At 45.8% G+C, this 16,922-nt stretch overlaps 1 protein-coding gene across 1 annotated transcript in view; it reads right to left on the minus strand.

Annotated features, from left to right (window-relative positions):
* Positions 1 to 6,118: 6,118 nt before the first annotated feature.
* LOC135823984 (uncharacterized) overlaps positions 6,119 to 16,922 on the minus strand; it is a 29,695-nt gene continuing 18,891 nt past the window's right edge. The window contains exons 10-18 of the mRNA XM_065336867.1: positions 16,461 to 16,579; positions 15,802 to 16,138; positions 14,434 to 14,502; positions 13,909 to 13,962; positions 12,838 to 12,966; positions 11,951 to 12,040; positions 10,957 to 11,094; positions 8,541 to 8,756; positions 6,119 to 7,655 (exon numbers count right to left, since the gene is read on the minus strand). Coding sequence (XP_065192939.1) covers positions 7,312 to 7,655; positions 8,541 to 8,756; positions 10,957 to 11,094; positions 11,951 to 12,040; positions 12,838 to 12,966; positions 13,909 to 13,962; positions 14,434 to 14,502; positions 15,802 to 16,138; positions 16,461 to 16,579 — 1,496 coding nt within the window. The 3' untranslated portion in view covers positions 6,119 to 7,311. The remainder of the gene's footprint in view (positions 7,656 to 8,540; positions 8,757 to 10,956; positions 11,095 to 11,950; positions 12,041 to 12,837; positions 12,967 to 13,908; positions 13,963 to 14,433; positions 14,503 to 15,801; positions 16,139 to 16,460; positions 16,580 to 16,922) is intronic.

A 16,922-nucleotide genomic window follows, 5' to 3' on the forward strand; every position in this document is an offset into this window, starting at 1 on the left:
AACATTGCATTGATGGCCTTCCTCATGAAGCCAAAGAAAGAAGTCAAAGCGGTGGAGCACAAACACCCCATCAACGACGACGACATGAGCAAGCTGTCCCGCTACTTCCAGGATCTCCCGTGATAGACAGCAGCTACTCGAAAGAAGTGTTCCTCTAAAAATGAACGCGATTGGTTGTGCTGTGTTGTATGACTGTGAAATGATACTTGATAGCAGGGTTGCATGCAGCATGCTAGGGTTGCATGCACCAGACTGTGTCAAGTGTGTGGTGACAGACTGTGTGGTGGCAGGGGTGCGATAAATGTATTACTGCACTCGGACGCGTGCAATACCGGCGTCGATATCTGCACTTACGGCTTCGCCGTTCGTGCAGATATCGGCCGGTATTGCACTGGTCCTTGTGCAGTAATACATACGTATTGATCCAAACTGAGTCTCACAGTTGCAGTATTCACCACAGCTTTTACAAGAATCCGACTCCGACTATCGACAACATCGGGACATCGGCGAGGGAAACACGTGCACAGACAGTCGAGTCATGTATCAAGGCAATAATCGGTAGATGACCATGATGAGTCTGTATGGTTTCATTCCGACTCCAAGCAGATCTACACGCACATGTAGACCTACACAGAAACTAACTAACTAATAAAGTCTTCATGCATGATGGGTCTTGTACTTGTACGTTTGTTTCCGCGTTGCTAGATCTACAGTCATGTAGATCTACCATGCGACCTCCGGCGAGTCAGGGTCACCTGTCTCCGAATTTGTCAGAAATGAACGTCACTGGCACTCACTGCCAGAAAACGTGATGTAAATGTCAATCACAACATGCTGCCACAAGATGTAGATCCTTCATTCTTTTCAAGGCTTCAGCGACTTCACGTCTGGCTTTACTTCAGTTCAGACTGTGTTCAGTTCTCACAACAAATTCAAACGCGGACTTCGGCCAAAGCTCGGCTCTGCGGTGACTCCAGCCGCGGTAGGCTGCTGCAGCTTCATCTAAAAATGTAATTGTCCATGGCAGATCAGAATGATTGCTGTCCTGTTACTTTGTAAGAGAGGCGGACCACCATGACATGGTCATGAGCAGAGATGCTCTACCTGGCTATAGCTTCAACAAAACAAGACATGAGACTCGGATCTTGGTATTATCTGTAGACCGGTGACCATGGTGACGGCGGTGAGTGGTGGTCTGTAGTGACTGTAGTGTATACAGCGCCACACACGAACACGACGAGACTGTCATCAGGGCTAGCCTAGGCTAGGGTCGCTAGTACTAGTAGTAGTAGATCTACTACTACTAGTACTACTAGCTGCCAAGTAATTAGTTAGTTTGTTAGATTGACAGCATGAAACAAGGTGGCGGACACTGTGTTCGGAAACAGTGACCTCACTACAGTACAAGTATTAGTTGAGCCTACAAGTACAACCTTCCGCGGTTGGCAGAGCCCCGGTCCCTTCGGACCATTTGAACCATAATTATGGGTGTTAACCCGGTTCTGACCTGCCAACCGCGGAAGGTTGTACTAGTGAGGTCACTGTTTAGGCCTTGACGGATTATGCTAATATTTTCGTGAAATTATGCTTTTCGCATTGCTGAAAAAATTGCAGAATTATGCTATTTTTATGCTAAAAGTTATCATATTATGCCGCATTATGCTCACATATGCTGCTAATGCATGATGGTTCTGTGCAAAATACCAGGGGAATTTTTTTGTAGAGGGCGTTGTACTGTAGCAGCAAAAGTTCAACGGGGTCAACGCACCGTCCGACCTAGCTACGACCATCACTGATTGTAGTGGACTGGACATGTTATCAAGGGAGTCGTAAACCTACGACTTCCTGGTGCATCTACTTGTACTTGTACTTGTACAACATGTACAACTGTATGGAATTTGATGCGAACAGGCAGATTATTACAATTTTATGCGATTCGTATGCAATTTGCCACGAATTATGCGATTATTCGATTTAGGTAGGAATTATGCGAAAAATTATGCTAGCATAATCCGTCAAGGCCTATCACTGTTTCCGAACACAGTGTCCTCCAGTGCTCCACCTTGTTCATGCTGTCAATCTAATGACTGTGTGAACTATACTGCAAATACTCAAAAAGAAGGGAAAAGGAAGAAGGGAAAAAAGAAGAAGAAGAAAAGAAAGGAAAGAAAAAAAGTACACGGGAAAAAGGAAAAAGAACAAAAGACAAACAAAACGAAACCAAAAAGTAACACAGTTGAGACACTTCGCAGGACGACTCCAAATTCAAGCCTAGATGCTGGCTAACCATAAAAATAAACCTTCAAAATTAAAAGTCTCTCGAATGATCTATGGCAGGCGAGGGACTTGGACTCTTGGTGCAGGGCGTTCCATAATCTAACAGCAGAAACGAGCCGCCGACAGTCACCAGAGACTCGTCTGGTGGACAACATTTGCATTGGGATCATTGATCCGAGTGACACCTTCAGGCTGTCGACATAGGCGCTTGGACAGGAGATTGCTAATTCTGGCGGTGTGGATACGAAGCATGAGGAGGCGGAGTTTACAATGGGCGTTTTTGGATGATGGGGATGAGGCCAAGACGTGTGTAGATGGGATCTGTGTGGGAGGAGAATGGCTGGTTGGCAACGCAGCGGATACATCGCTTGTCGAGGACCGAAAACTGATGCCTTTGGTGCGCAGAGAGAACCGAGAAGAAGGCATTGGATCCATATAACATGTCAGGTAATAATAATTAGCAATCTGTAAATAGCAGGGCTTGTTGCTCAGTTAAAAGGAGCGAATGGCTCGCAGCGCCGTCAGTTTTTGGGAGGTGTTCCGTATGATAGTGGCAACTACTTGAGTCTCCCACCGAAGCTGGGAGTCGAGATGCAGACTTAGATATCGAGCAATTGTGGTCTGAGGTAGGGGATTTCCATTGCATTCTAACGGGAAGTTAAGCCTAAAATAAAATTTTCACCAGTTGTAGTCTTCGGGGTGCTGAGTCGAATGGTCTTGGTCCGAGGAAGCTGAGACGCTCCGTTCCTCCTTTATTCCCAATCAAACTCGCGCACTTCCACCGAAAATCGGTGACTGCGCCCCACTAGTATAATGTAGATGGGGATAACCCCGATTTGTATGTAAAATGTCACTAAAAGCGCCATTTCGTTCTTACGAGAGAGCTTGGAAGCTCAGGGCCCTACGCTATGCTTTTTTGCCTAGCTCATCATGCATGTTATTGGAACAAATGGAAATCAACTTTCTCTTTGCATTCGAGGGTAATATGACACCGTCTACCACCTTGATGACCTAGGCACAAAAAGCATAGGGATGTTATAGATTTTTCATTTCTCCTATTTTTTTCAAGACATACATTAAAGTATGAGAATAATGCTATGAAACTCGGATGTTGAGCCATAAATAAAATTAATGTAGAAAGGAAAAGGACATATGGATACGAGTTAATAGTAACTATCCATCACTGTAACTGGATACTATATACAGTCAGAAAGTGCAATAACTAGGCACAAAACTGACAAGAGTACTGAGACATTCGACGTCCTGACACCTAGCTTCAACACATCTCCGTAGCGCTAACCGACAGCCTTCCAACTTGGAAGGTTCAAGGTTATGAAAAGACCAAAGAGGGGAAGGCAAGCGCAACGAAAACGAGCAAAAGCCACAGTCCCAACGGAACAAAGAATGTCGATTGTTACTGGACGATGACGAGACCAGTACGATATTTGACAAAGCGGTCTAACTACAATTCGAAGCAGCAAAGCAGCACACCACCCAACTTGGGCGGGTCATAAATATCAAAGATAAGTAAAGAAAGGGGAAGCTTTGCGAAAACGAATTGTACAAGCCGAAAGCCAAACTCCTACAGTACTCCTCATGCATGACATTGTGATGGACTAGTTACCAGGTTCAAGTCCTGCTTGGAAGCGGAAGGAATTTTTCCAGCCGTGCTGCGACCCACAGTTAATTGGGAACTCGTGGCCTGGCACGAGGGTAACATGGATGCAGCTAATGGGATTTCGGTCTTTGACCACTTGGTGGTGGGTCTGATCTACTCACCTCCCACCGTTCAGGCGCTGCATCTGCGCCTTTGATCCTAGAGGGTGGTGGCGTTCCCACGGCGGATGCGGAAAACTCGGCTTCTAGCCGAGTCTCTAGCGAACCGTGAATTTTTTTAGTTGACTACAAAACAAGTTGATTCACACGACGTACGTTTCGCCGTATGGTTCGTGACGGCTCATCAGGTGTGCAATTTGAAACTCGGATGTTGAGCCATAAATAAATGTAGAAAGGAAAAGGACATATGGATTCGAGTTAAGAGTAACTCTCCATCACTGTAACTGGAAACTATATGCAGTCAGAAAGTGCAAAAACTAGGCACACAACTGACAAGAGTACTGAGCCATTCGACGTCCTGACACCTAGCTTCAACACATCTCCGTAGCGCTAACCGACAGCCTTCCAACTTGGAAGGTTCAAGGTTATGAAAAGACCAAAGAGGGGAAGGCAAGCGCAAGCCCCTCTTTGGTCTTTCAGGCAAGCGCAACGAAAACGAGCAAAAGCCACAGTCCCAACGGAACAAAGAATGTCGATTGTTACTGGACGATGACGAGACCAGTACGATATTTGACAAAGCGGTCTAACTACAATTCGAAGCAGCAAAGCAGCACACCACCCAACTTGGGTGGGTCATAAATATCAAAGATAAGTAAAGAAAGGGGAAGCTTTACGAAAACGTCATCGTCCAGTAACAATCGACATTCTTTGTTCCGTTGGGACTGTGGCTTTTGCTCGTTTTCGTTGCGCTTGCCTTCCCCTCTTTGGTCTTTTCATAACCTTGAACCTTAGTTGGAAGGCTGTCGGTTAGCGCTACGGAGATGTGTTGAAGCTAGGTGTCAGGACGTCGAATGTCTCAGTACTCTTGTCAGTTTTGTGCCTAGTTATTGCACTTTCTGACTGTATATAGTAGTATCCAGTTACAGTGATGGAGAGTTACTCTTAACTCGTATCCATATGTCCTTTTCCTTTCTACAATAATGCTATGAATAAAATAATCTGCGCACTCATACCGTAGAATCCCGCGGATAAGCCCATGGGCTTATCTGTTTCACAAGGACATTTCGGTGGGCTTATACAAGAACATGGGCTTATACGCTAGGGACCGGCGGATTATGTTCGAAAAGGTGGCAGATTCTGCTCGAAGAGCAGTGAAATTGGCAGAACCATACTAACCTTATGGCGTGCAATTCCTCGAATTCTGCTCCATTTCTTTATCCACATACCAAACATGCATGAAACTTACCAGAAAAAGTGCCGAATTCTGCCAATTTTTCTGCCGGCAGAATCCGCCGGACTCTATTATACACGGGCATGGGCTTATACGCTGACACCAACATTGTTTGTTTTTAGTATTGAAAAGTACCAAGGAAGTGAGAAGTACATTGCTGACAGCCACTGTGCAAACAAAAACAAAAAACCTACATGTACTACCTACATGGTACGACCAAGAGTCCATAATTTATGGGCTCTTGGTGCTACTTACAATTGTGCCCATGGGCTTGTACGACGAAGCCTTGTGACGTTCGAACTTTCCCTGGGCTTATGCGCGGACATGGGCTTATATGCGGGTACGGGTGGGCTTATCCGCGGGATTCTACGGTACTTCAAACACACAAGGCAAGGTAGGTACATGTAGGTGTAAAGGTTTCCAAGAACGTTTTCTTGTGACGATTATCAGTTGGAAAGTACACCACAATTAAATAGAGAATACAAGAAAGGAACGTGCTTATTAATGCAGAGAAGGTGAAACACTAAATTTTAGGAGAAACATTTCGGAGAAACAATGCTAACATTTTTAAAATATACAATGTACACTGTAAACTAGCAAGATGATGTGGTATGGTGCTGGCAAAAAAAAGTGCAGAAAGAACAAAAACATGGACTCTAAACGTAGGACTAAACTGTGCCGGAATCATCTAAGGGTGCGTTTGGTTGGTACGATCTAGAACAGGATCGAACAGCTGGTGCACATGGAGCAGCCTCATGCCAACCAAACGGTACTCCAGAAACAGAGCACATTTTTGTGGAAAAATGTGCCAAACCGGGTGCATCCTTCAAAACTGTGTATGGTCACCATGGTCACTTTGTACGGTACAACGAGTCCAACCCAAAAGCGTATGCACGTGATCATTTGGGACCAAAATCGATGTTCCCGCCAGGTTTCACTGTGAAAAAGTGAAACTGCTTGGTCTGCTCCGGCCTCGAGGCCGGAGCAAGCAGAACATGTTCTGGCCGACCCAGAACAGGTGCAGTCCCAACCAAACGCGCTGTTCTGGTGAATCCTGTTCTAGTTCGTACCAACCAAACGCGCCCTAAGTGTGACTGTAGACTGATTCCTTCTGAATATGCATAGGTCAGGCTGGTGTTCGTGAATGTAAACAGCTTCTAACACTTTCAAATGCGGAACATTACTTTAGACCTACCTACCTTGCCTTGGGTGTTTGAAGTATGATTGTGCAGATTATTTTATTCATACTTCGAAGTAGCATTACCGTATTTTACCGGTTGTAAGTCGACCCCGGTTATAAGTCTACCCCCTATCTCGAGGTCTCAATTCTGCGTTTTAAAGTTTTCTTTCACCCAAAGAAGCTCTACTAGCCACCTCCTGCTACTAACACATCAACAAATCATGTAAACATTCCTCATTGGAGGATATAACGTCCCAATCCTTGAAAAAGGCCAGTAAACTGGCAAAAATGTGTAAACATGGTGCACTTGTGCACGCAGTGCAGGTCATTTTTTGTAAGATACTGATAGTTCCCGGTTATAAGTCGACCCCCACCCTTTCTCCTTCTATTTTAAGTCGTAAAAGGTCGACTTACAACCGGAAAAATACGGTATTTAAAATTGTTATCTCCACGCTGTATGCGAAACAATTTTTACTTTGTTCTATTTCGCATAATTATGCAAACGGGAATTTCTGCCAAATAACAAGGTAGCGAAGAGGGAAGCAAAAAAAGAGAAAAAGAGTGTATGCACTGGAAATGAGAGTCGGCTGGTGATCAATAGTACGGATGCATTGTTGACGAGTTGCGAATCTGCCGCCAGGGCGATCAAGGCTCCTGTTGACTCATCACTTGTCTTTTGCAGAGCAGAGCACCTTACCAGTTCAGCCTGATAGCTTGTGCAATCACATAGAAATTCCGGACACAGGCGGAGATCAGTCTTTGTGGTCCACTTTCACAACAAGAACATACGCATGCAGAAGTCTCTGCTGTGAGCATAGTTGCTTGGCAGTGGCGAAGTGTTGCACCCTTATAGTGCAGTTTGATCCATGGTGCGTGTATCATCCTCATCAGCTCTGTACCCGTCATCACCATTGCTCTCTGCCGGCATTTGTCCATAAAGGACAGGTTCGGCGCTGGTCATGCCCGCAAAATTACAGGCATACTCCACCACGCTGGCTTGCTGTATATTGTCCTGGTCGGTCTTCTGCATCAGCTGCATGGAGCGCTGTACGGTGCTGTGCATGGTGCCGTCAATCCTACGTAGCTCACGGCGGCCATCACCACCCTGACCCCCACCGTCCTGCTCCTCATCCAGCATCTTGCCGGTGTCCTCCTGGACAGTGGAGACACTCTGGTTGCTCTCTGGGTCCGCTAGAGAGGTGCATGGCAGCAGCACAGAGCAGAGTACAGCACATCTTCTTGTTAACCCATCTACAATATACCTAACACAGAACTACATGTACCTACTTGTACAATATCTCAAAGCAGAGTGAGACCACAGGGCAATGCACACAGAGATGATGCTGGTGATTATCATAACGAGTACATGTACTGGCAAGATGGACAAATTTACTACAAGTACATGTACACGCATATACGTGGATGATGGAGCCTCTCAAAAACATGGGAATCTTGTAACTAGTTCTATAAATATTTCATGTAGAAAGGAAAAGGACATACGGATACGAGTTGAGTGTAACTATCCATCACTGTAACGAGATACTAGAAAGTGCAACAACTAGGCACAAAACTGACAGAGTACTGAGGCATTCGACGTCCTGACACCTAGCTTCAACACGTCTCCGTAGCGCTAACCGACAGCCTTCCAACTTGGAAGGTTCAAGGTTATGGAAAGACCAAAGAGTATCTCGATACAGTGATGGATAGTTACTCTTAACTCGTATCCATATGTTCTTTTCCTTTCTACATTTATTATTGGCTCAACATCCGAGTTTATAAATATTTCAGTTGAAACTATATTTTGGTGACATGTACCACTGAGGCAGCTACAACAGCAGTAGCCCCATCATCGCCGTTATCGTCATTGCCAGCAGCAGATATTTCAGCTATCACTGTGGCAGTGTCAGCAGTAGCCAACCAACCACCTTTGCCTCAACAGCAGCAGCTGCATTGTTGGTGTCTGCACCATCGATTCAAAATTAGCACGTGTACATTTGCCTGAGAGAAAAGGGAGCTTATTTAAAAAAATCATGCCTGTTAAGGTATAGAAGAATGCCACAAGTTTCCGTAACTAACCTGGAAGAAATGGTGAAAATGTTGGAGGTTTCAGTGACCGCTCATCATAGCTGAAGCCATTCATCTCTATGTCGCATTCTCTCCCTGGTTTGGCTGTCATGCGCATGCCTGGTGAGGGTGGATTATGGAAAGCATAACTTGTCTTGTCCAGAGTTCCATTGCGTGTTCGTATTGCCGTTGCATCACGATGTGTAGTGGGTCTCTGCACCGGGCGATCTGCAGGTAAGATAATATACACACAAACTTGTTTTCAAAGCCTACTATGGACAATGTCTTTCAGTGAAGGCTTCAACATCTACGTTCTTTCTCTTTTCACGATAATACATGTAGTTGGAATCTTGATCTCTACAACCTCCCCACTCATGCATTCACACACGCACAGTGGCACGCACACATGCACGCACGCACATACACACACCCACACACACACCCACACACACACCCACACACACAACCACACCCACACCCACACCCACACCCACACACACACACACACACAAACACACACACACAAACACACACACACAAACACACACACACACACACACACAAACACACACACACACCTTCCTTCCTTCCTTCTTCCACTGGCATGACTGGCTATGTGGCCCCATACGGGGCAGACCAGGAGACGTGTTGTCCACCGGGCGGGGAACGCCATACTCAGCGCGCGGGCCGTGCGAACAGCGTTACACACACACACACACACACCTGGTACCTGGTAAACACTGCCATTACGGTCACGTGTCCCCTTGCGGGGCCGACAATAATATATCATCTGGAACGACGAGCAACGGCAGTCCGCTGAGAGAGAGGTACTAGGTCAGGGATTCAGGGACCATGTTCGAGAGAGCCATCTCTGGCAGCGATCTGGCTTATCATTGGAAACTATTCCTCTCACGGCTGCCGCTTGAACTGGCCCATCATTCTCCACAACCGTCAACAGAGCGAATATTCCATGAGCCAATGCTCAGAGTCGTTCCAAGTCGTCGTCTTCGTGCGGTAGTTTGCTCCACTCGCGGGCTTGCAAGGCCTCGCGAAGGACTCCGAGGTGGGGGCGACGAGGAGAGTGTCAGCATCGTAACTATCCAACCAAGTCTCCTGTCGATGAATACCCCACCTCAGGCACTGTTGGCATGTACGGCTGGGGACACCCCGTGCTTGTTCTCGCCGTTGTGGACACACACACACACACACACACACACACACCCACACACACACACACACACACACACATGCACACATAGCATACACACATGCCCCCCCCCCACACACACAAATACAGTCGTCCCTCTCTAATCCGGCACTTGTTTATCCGGAACCCTTGCCAACCGGCGCACTTTCTGACGAAACCGATTTTTTTCGTTCAATTCCTCCATCTTAATCCGGCACTTGAATTCCGCCTCCGGCAGTGACTTTTTGAAACGAATCACTCAAACTGCACGTAGTTTGATTTCATAATCCGGCAGTACAGGTGCACTCCTTGCCAGGCCAGGCTAGGCCAGTCTGGTCAATGTTGTCCAGGAGACAACGGCTAAGCAGTCAACCATACTTTCTTATTTTAGCAAGGAGTAGTGTCCTGCCAATTTTCAGGTGTGTGTGCGTGTGTGAACATGTTCTCTGTTTTACTTTATCACTTTATCACTGTGTATGTTCCTGGAGAACAATTGAGAATATAAAGCCGTGCACCAAATACTGGGGTCGACACGGAAAACCCTGCGTTTTGACGTATGATACATGCATGCAATTGGGTAGGGCCGGGTCAGAGGGCAGGATTTCTTAATCCAGCACCCTCGTTAATCCAGCAGAAAACGCCGTAGCAAAAGGTGCCGGATTAGAGAGGGACGACTGTACACGCATGTACACATACATACCCATATCTCGGTAACCAATGGCGCGCGGGCCGCGCGAACAGCGTTACACACACACACACACACACACACACACACACACACACACACACACACACACACACACACACACACACACACACACACACACACACACACATAGCATACACACACACATGCACACACACACACACACACACACACCACACACACACATGCACACACACACACACACACACACACACACACACACACACACACACACACACACACACACACACACATACACACACACACAAATACACGCATGCACACATACATCCCCATATCTCGGTAACCAATGGCAAGTGAAAGTGATGAGATTACAGCCAAACCCAGATGGGAGGTCATCAAAAAATTAATCAATCCTGGTTGGAATAGAATCCACATTTCCGTAGCTTGACATTACACATGGACAGTAATGTGAAAATCAATGGTGACCAATTCAATGGTGCGTCACGTGTCCATGCGATGTTTTCAGTATCAGCGACACCTCCATCAAATTCAAATTCTCTGTTCATACCTACCTCTTGATGTTTCCTTCACAGACATCAGTGTTGTCGTTGCACTCTCCTCTTCCTCTTCTTCGGGCTTTGCTAGATGCTCCGATATGCCGGAGAAGGCCACATTCAGCATCGCTGTCGCTGCCGCATGCGGACTTTGCTCTGCACAAAGGACATACCGTAAAATTCCGTCAATAAGCCCCGGGCGTATACTTTGCCGAGCGTCAAAACCTGGCGTACATTTGGGCATGGGCTTATTTTAGGGCATGGGCGTTATTTCGGACGCAACCTGCAGAAGATCAATCTATCAGCAACCCACTTAACTAGTTTCAGTGAACCACCATTCATACTGAGCGCGGTACAGGTACATCAAACCACAGCTGGAAATTTGGTCGTAACCAAGAATGTAGGGATAAATTAGAGATTAGATAGGTAAACCACTTGCTATGGTAAGAACAAGGCGCAACAGGTACGCTCGCGCGCTGGTCATTTTGAGTCCACTTTACGCCCTGGGCTTATTTCGGGCATGGGCGCTAAAACGGACTGGAAGTGTACACCGCCTAAAGCTGGGCTTATTATTGGACATGGGCGTTATTTAGGGTGGGCTTATTTACGGAATTTTACGGTATTGTAATAAGACAGAAGAATAGAATGCATCACGGATTGGTTGAGCCCTTTCTCTTATAATGGCAGTCAGGAAAGTCCTCCACGCACACGCTAAGTAACAATCCACCATTAGTTTTAGCCAATTCACCAAACTCAACTCAAATTCTTCCAGACCTTGGGATATATTTGAAGCAAAATGACCACCTGTATTTTCTCTGTTCTCTGTTCTGTTTACTTTGCCTCTTGAACTGTCACATGGATGATTGAGGTCTACTGTATGAGTAATATATAGCTGGAAAACTGTGCTTGCATCCATACCGATGTTGTAATTCAGTACCTTTATCCAAACGTCGTTCTTTAATGCCCTGGATAATGTTGTTGATCCGGAAAGTTATCTGCACACATCTCTTACCTTCTTTTGTTTTACCAGCACTTGCAAGAGTTGCACTGGGCGTGCCTGGAGATGACCTCGCAAGAGTTGACTTTTCTGCAGCACCATCATCTGAGAGCACATCAAGTCAGTGATACACATGTCAGACACAGCTATGTAGATGCCAGGGGATGATGTCACCGGATGAGGAAGAGCTCTGTCTGCCTGGTCCATGCATTGTTCAGTGTGTTATCTGATGATCGCGTAGAGCGTGAAACTCGGAGAAAAAACACTTTTTCATCCTTTATTCTTGTTGGAAATAGCTCTGCTTTCCGGTATTGAGCAGTCTATTGGACAGCCTGGAACCTCTCTGTTTTATAGTTGAGTACACGCTTCCAGTTAGAGTGAAACCTGACTAGTTGAGTACACTCTTCCAGTAACGTGAGTTAGAGTGTAACCTTGACCATTGCTGGCCTGTGTTTAAGTACAGCATGCACTGAAACGCATCATTTCAATCTACTCCTACATGTAGAACAGGCGACTGCATGCAGCGGAAAAAACCTTCAAAATACTATATCACAGATGCCAGATAATTTGAAAAACACTGCCAAGGTGCCAGCTAAGGTATTGGTTGGCTACCAACAACTCACCGAACTAAGGATGGTTGATACAGCACATTGTCAATGAAGCCTGACTTTGCTACTGGTAGTGATGAAGTGATAATCCCCTCACTAGCCATGCATACTAAGTCAGTACTCACCTAGGCTCTCCACTAGAAACACACATGTTCGGCATAAAGCTCCACACGCTAGACCCTAGTTAAGATTAGTCTACTCAGCCTGCACTGAAGTGGCAGCCATTATATCTAGACAAGCAGAGAACAGCAGCTGGTCTTGAAGTTGACATAGCGGGGCACGTGCAGGACTCACCACTGGCCTCCACCGGTATCGCACCATCCGCATACAGTGTTGCTGTACTGCTGCCTCTCTGGCGGCTGGTATTGGCATGATGACTGCCCGCAATGCCATTCGTTTGCCCTTTCGCCTTGGACTTTCGACCTGAAACCATCCCAACATAACACAGAGACGGACTGTCATAATAATAAAAAACAAAGAAAATTGAAAGGATGAGGTATGTGGGTTGATTTGGAATAGGACAATTTCCATGGACAGTGCATTTGATACTGGGATAGGAATATGTATATGTATGTTCATGCATGTCTTACCACGATTGATAGGAACACAACCGATCCACAACCAACAGACACCGATTCGGTTTGACAGAAACATTATTTTCCAGAAATCATCAGTGGCTAATTCTGGTTTTTCTTCAGAATTCATCAGTGGCTAATTCTGGTTTTTCTTCAGGATTCATCAGTGGCTAATTATGTTTTTTCTTCAGAATTCATCAGTGGCTAATTCTGGTTTTTCTTCAGAATTCACCAGTGGCTAATTCTGGCAGATGGTGGTAATCACTGATGAATTCTGGAGAAAAAAAACCAGAAGTAGCCACTGAAGAATTCTGGAGAATAAACAGAAGTAGCCACTGAAGAATTCTGGAGAAAAATGTTTCTGTCAAACCGCATTGGTGTCTGTTAGTTGTGGGTTGGTTGTGTTTCTATCAATAATTGCTATCTTGTCTCCAACTAGAATATTTATGTCTGAACCTTTCAGAATTCTCTTCAAACCCGTTTCGGCGTGCCTTAGATCTGATGTTGGCCATGTTCCGTAGTTAGGACAGGCTCAGCGTCTATCAAGGTACAGACTTGCTGTTCCAAGACCCTTGACAACCTACGTATATACATATCATAATTCAACCCAGATGCGGTGGCAATATCAAAACCAAGCATATCCCTGCACTTTAAAGAGTTGTTGTTGAGATTAGCTTCTACATCAAGGATACAATGCATGGTTCAAGTGAGTTCCATGACTGATGCTATACTACCATTGTGTACAGCCAAACACGGAAGGTTTGCATGCGAGTACGCTGAATTTACTTACTTGGTACAACAATCTCGTGAGACACTGGAGAATCTTTAATCTCATCATCAGAATCTGAACACACAAATACAAACACACACACACACACACACACACACACACACACACACACACACACACACACACACACACACACATACACACACACCGCAGCATCATTGCAAATGATTTTACCTCAAAACACACTAACACCAGTGAATTTATGCACATACACACAGACACACCACACACACATACACACACACACACACACACACACACACACACACACACACACACACACACACACACACACACACACACACATATATATATATACACACATACACACACACGTACACGCACGCACGCGCACACACACACACGCACACAGACACCTACACACATACCTACAAATGTACGTTACACAAACACAAAATGCCTACTGACAAAACATGATGAGCTCAACATAATCAAGCGCATTCATTCTCTTTGATACTGAGTAGTTCAAAAGGCAGTGAGACTAAGGTAAGTAGCCATTCTCACCGGAATCCACCAAATCGAGACCCTCGCTCTCTGTTAGTGCTGTGGTGGTATTCCACCTTCGGCGGCGTACTGCAAACATCGTATAACAATGTTGCACACAAGAGGTATACAAGCAATGTTGCACACAAGAGGTATACAAGCAATGTTGCACACAAGAGGTATACAAGCAATGTTGCACACAAGAGGTATACAAGCAATGTTGCACACAAGAGGTATACAAGCAATGTTGCACACAAGAGGTATACAAGCAATGTTGCACGCAAGAGGTATACAAGCAATGTTGCACACAAGAGGTATACAAGCAATGTTGCACACAAGAGGTATACAAGCAATGTTGCACACAAGAGGTACAACAAAGTGTTGCCATACAGAACAAACTCATACATGTACTTCAAGTATCAAGACTATGCCTAAGAATTGCCCTATCCTCACATCACTACTTTCTCAACCCGCCACCATTATGCCCTCTCAGCCGAACCAATGCACCAAGCATAAACACACCAGCACAGCAAGGAAACTTCCATTGACAGATAATTGTTACGCCTCTAGACAGCTGTTTCGCTCCTTCGAGCTCATCAGTAGAGGACGATAATGATGATAAGGGAGTGTAAATGAATGATCATTCTTATACAGCAGAAATGGCGCAAGTGCCCCATTGTTTATGCTTTGTACATTGGTTCTGCTGAGAGCGAATGGTGGTGACGGGTTGAGAAAGAGTAAATGGAGCATGGCCAGCCAAAGGTTCTATCGCAATATCTTTCCTCGCGTCCTTCAATCTAAAGAACTGTCCTATCAGTAAAGTACATTTCCCAAAGAACTCTCGCACTCTACTGCAGCGATTTCTTTCCACTTGTAAACACTTTCATTCCCGAACAGGCTCTAAGCCGCACAGAATGAATGAAGGACTCCCAATATTGGCTTCATTCATTCTCTGCAGCTAAGAGCCTGTTCAGGAATGGAAGTGTTTAAAAATGGCGGTACAATATTCACATGTATTCATTAAAAAGACAGCTTAAAGTATGAAACTGAGACTCAAAGAGTAGAACTCCCAGTATCCGAGTACGTGGAGTGCAAGCACTGCCTAAAACTCAGAACATACATCCAGATTGTATGCAAGTATTCACTTTGTTACACCAATCAATTTTTTTCAAGACCTGCGAGAGCCCTTAGGCTGAAACAGGGAATGGCCGTTGTTGATGACTTTCCTGCGTGGCCCAACAAAGCAATGCCAACATAGCTTGCCTTGCCCCCATCACTTTGCTAGCTTGCACATGGCATGTCCATCAAGCAGGTGTACTATCTGTATTATTAGCGGCATGCATAAGAGTTGCTATGTAGTGTGGCTATATGTCAGCACACTTCACTCACCGGTAACCAGGGTGATGATGAGCAGCAGGAGAGCAAGCAACACTCCAACGCCGATACCGACCATTCGCTGTACAGTCAAGTGGGACACCGTCACGGGTATGACTTCGCGCACTAGCGCCGGAGTAGAGACCAGACCCTTGAAGCACTGCTTCGTTTTATTACGTTCCGGTATCGTGCAGATCTTGTAGGTACTTCCAGCCGCCATGATGGCTCGTTGACAGCAGTGCAGGCTTTCAACCGGGCTGGTCGTGTTGTCGCCACCGGCGATCACGGCTGGCAATATAGCATCACTGGAAGAGTTGACACTGTGTGACATCAGCTGTAAGTCCCCACTGGCCTAAGCACATCGTGGAAAATGACACACGACACAGTGAACTCCTCACATTGCTAACAAGTAGCATGATAGCACCTTGTCGGATTGCTCAAGTGCTCTCTTTGCATTTCACCCCTATCCATCACTAGCCCAATAGCGGAACATACAGCACAAGTAATGTACCTGAAAAGAAGTATTTCATGCACTGCATCCGTTACCATCAAAATAGGACCAGTCCTACAGACCTTGCCAGAACTACTCCGCAAGTGGTGCCATGAAGCTCCAAACTACATAGCTGGCTCTAGGACATTGTGTATGAGACCAGACACACAGTTCTGCTACTCACCACATAGTCAAAGTAGAACAATGCGTTCTCCACGTGCTCACCGCCAGTAGTGATGTTTGCTACATAGGCCGGCTGCTGAGAGAATGGTCCCAACAGGACAGGGTGCAGGTCGCAGGTAGCTGAACAAGTGACCCAGACATGAACAAGCATGTTTATACTTCCCGCTCTGGTAACTTGTACCTTGGTACACTTGATGTGCAATCTTCACACACACAATGAGATAAGTTGTTGTGTACATGTACATGTACTGGGAAAGTAGGAATGTAGGACCTACAGCAGAGTCGCGCGCTGAAGAACGTGGAGCCCAATAACGTCCAGCCTGAAATACTAAGAACGCCACAGCCTAAAGTTAAGAACGGCGGTGTTGGTTTTCTGGGAGCCTGTGGGTAACATACAATCCAGTACCGATTGGTTCTAAGAACGTGCTATAAGAACGCAGCCAGATTGATGAAAAAATAAGAA

Source organism: Sycon ciliatum, chromosome 8 (assembly GCF_964019385.1).
Source record: "Sycon ciliatum chromosome 8, ocSycCili1.1, whole genome shotgun sequence".
NCBI classification, from domain to species: domain Eukaryota; kingdom Metazoa; phylum Porifera; class Calcarea; order Leucosolenida; family Sycettidae; genus Sycon; species Sycon ciliatum.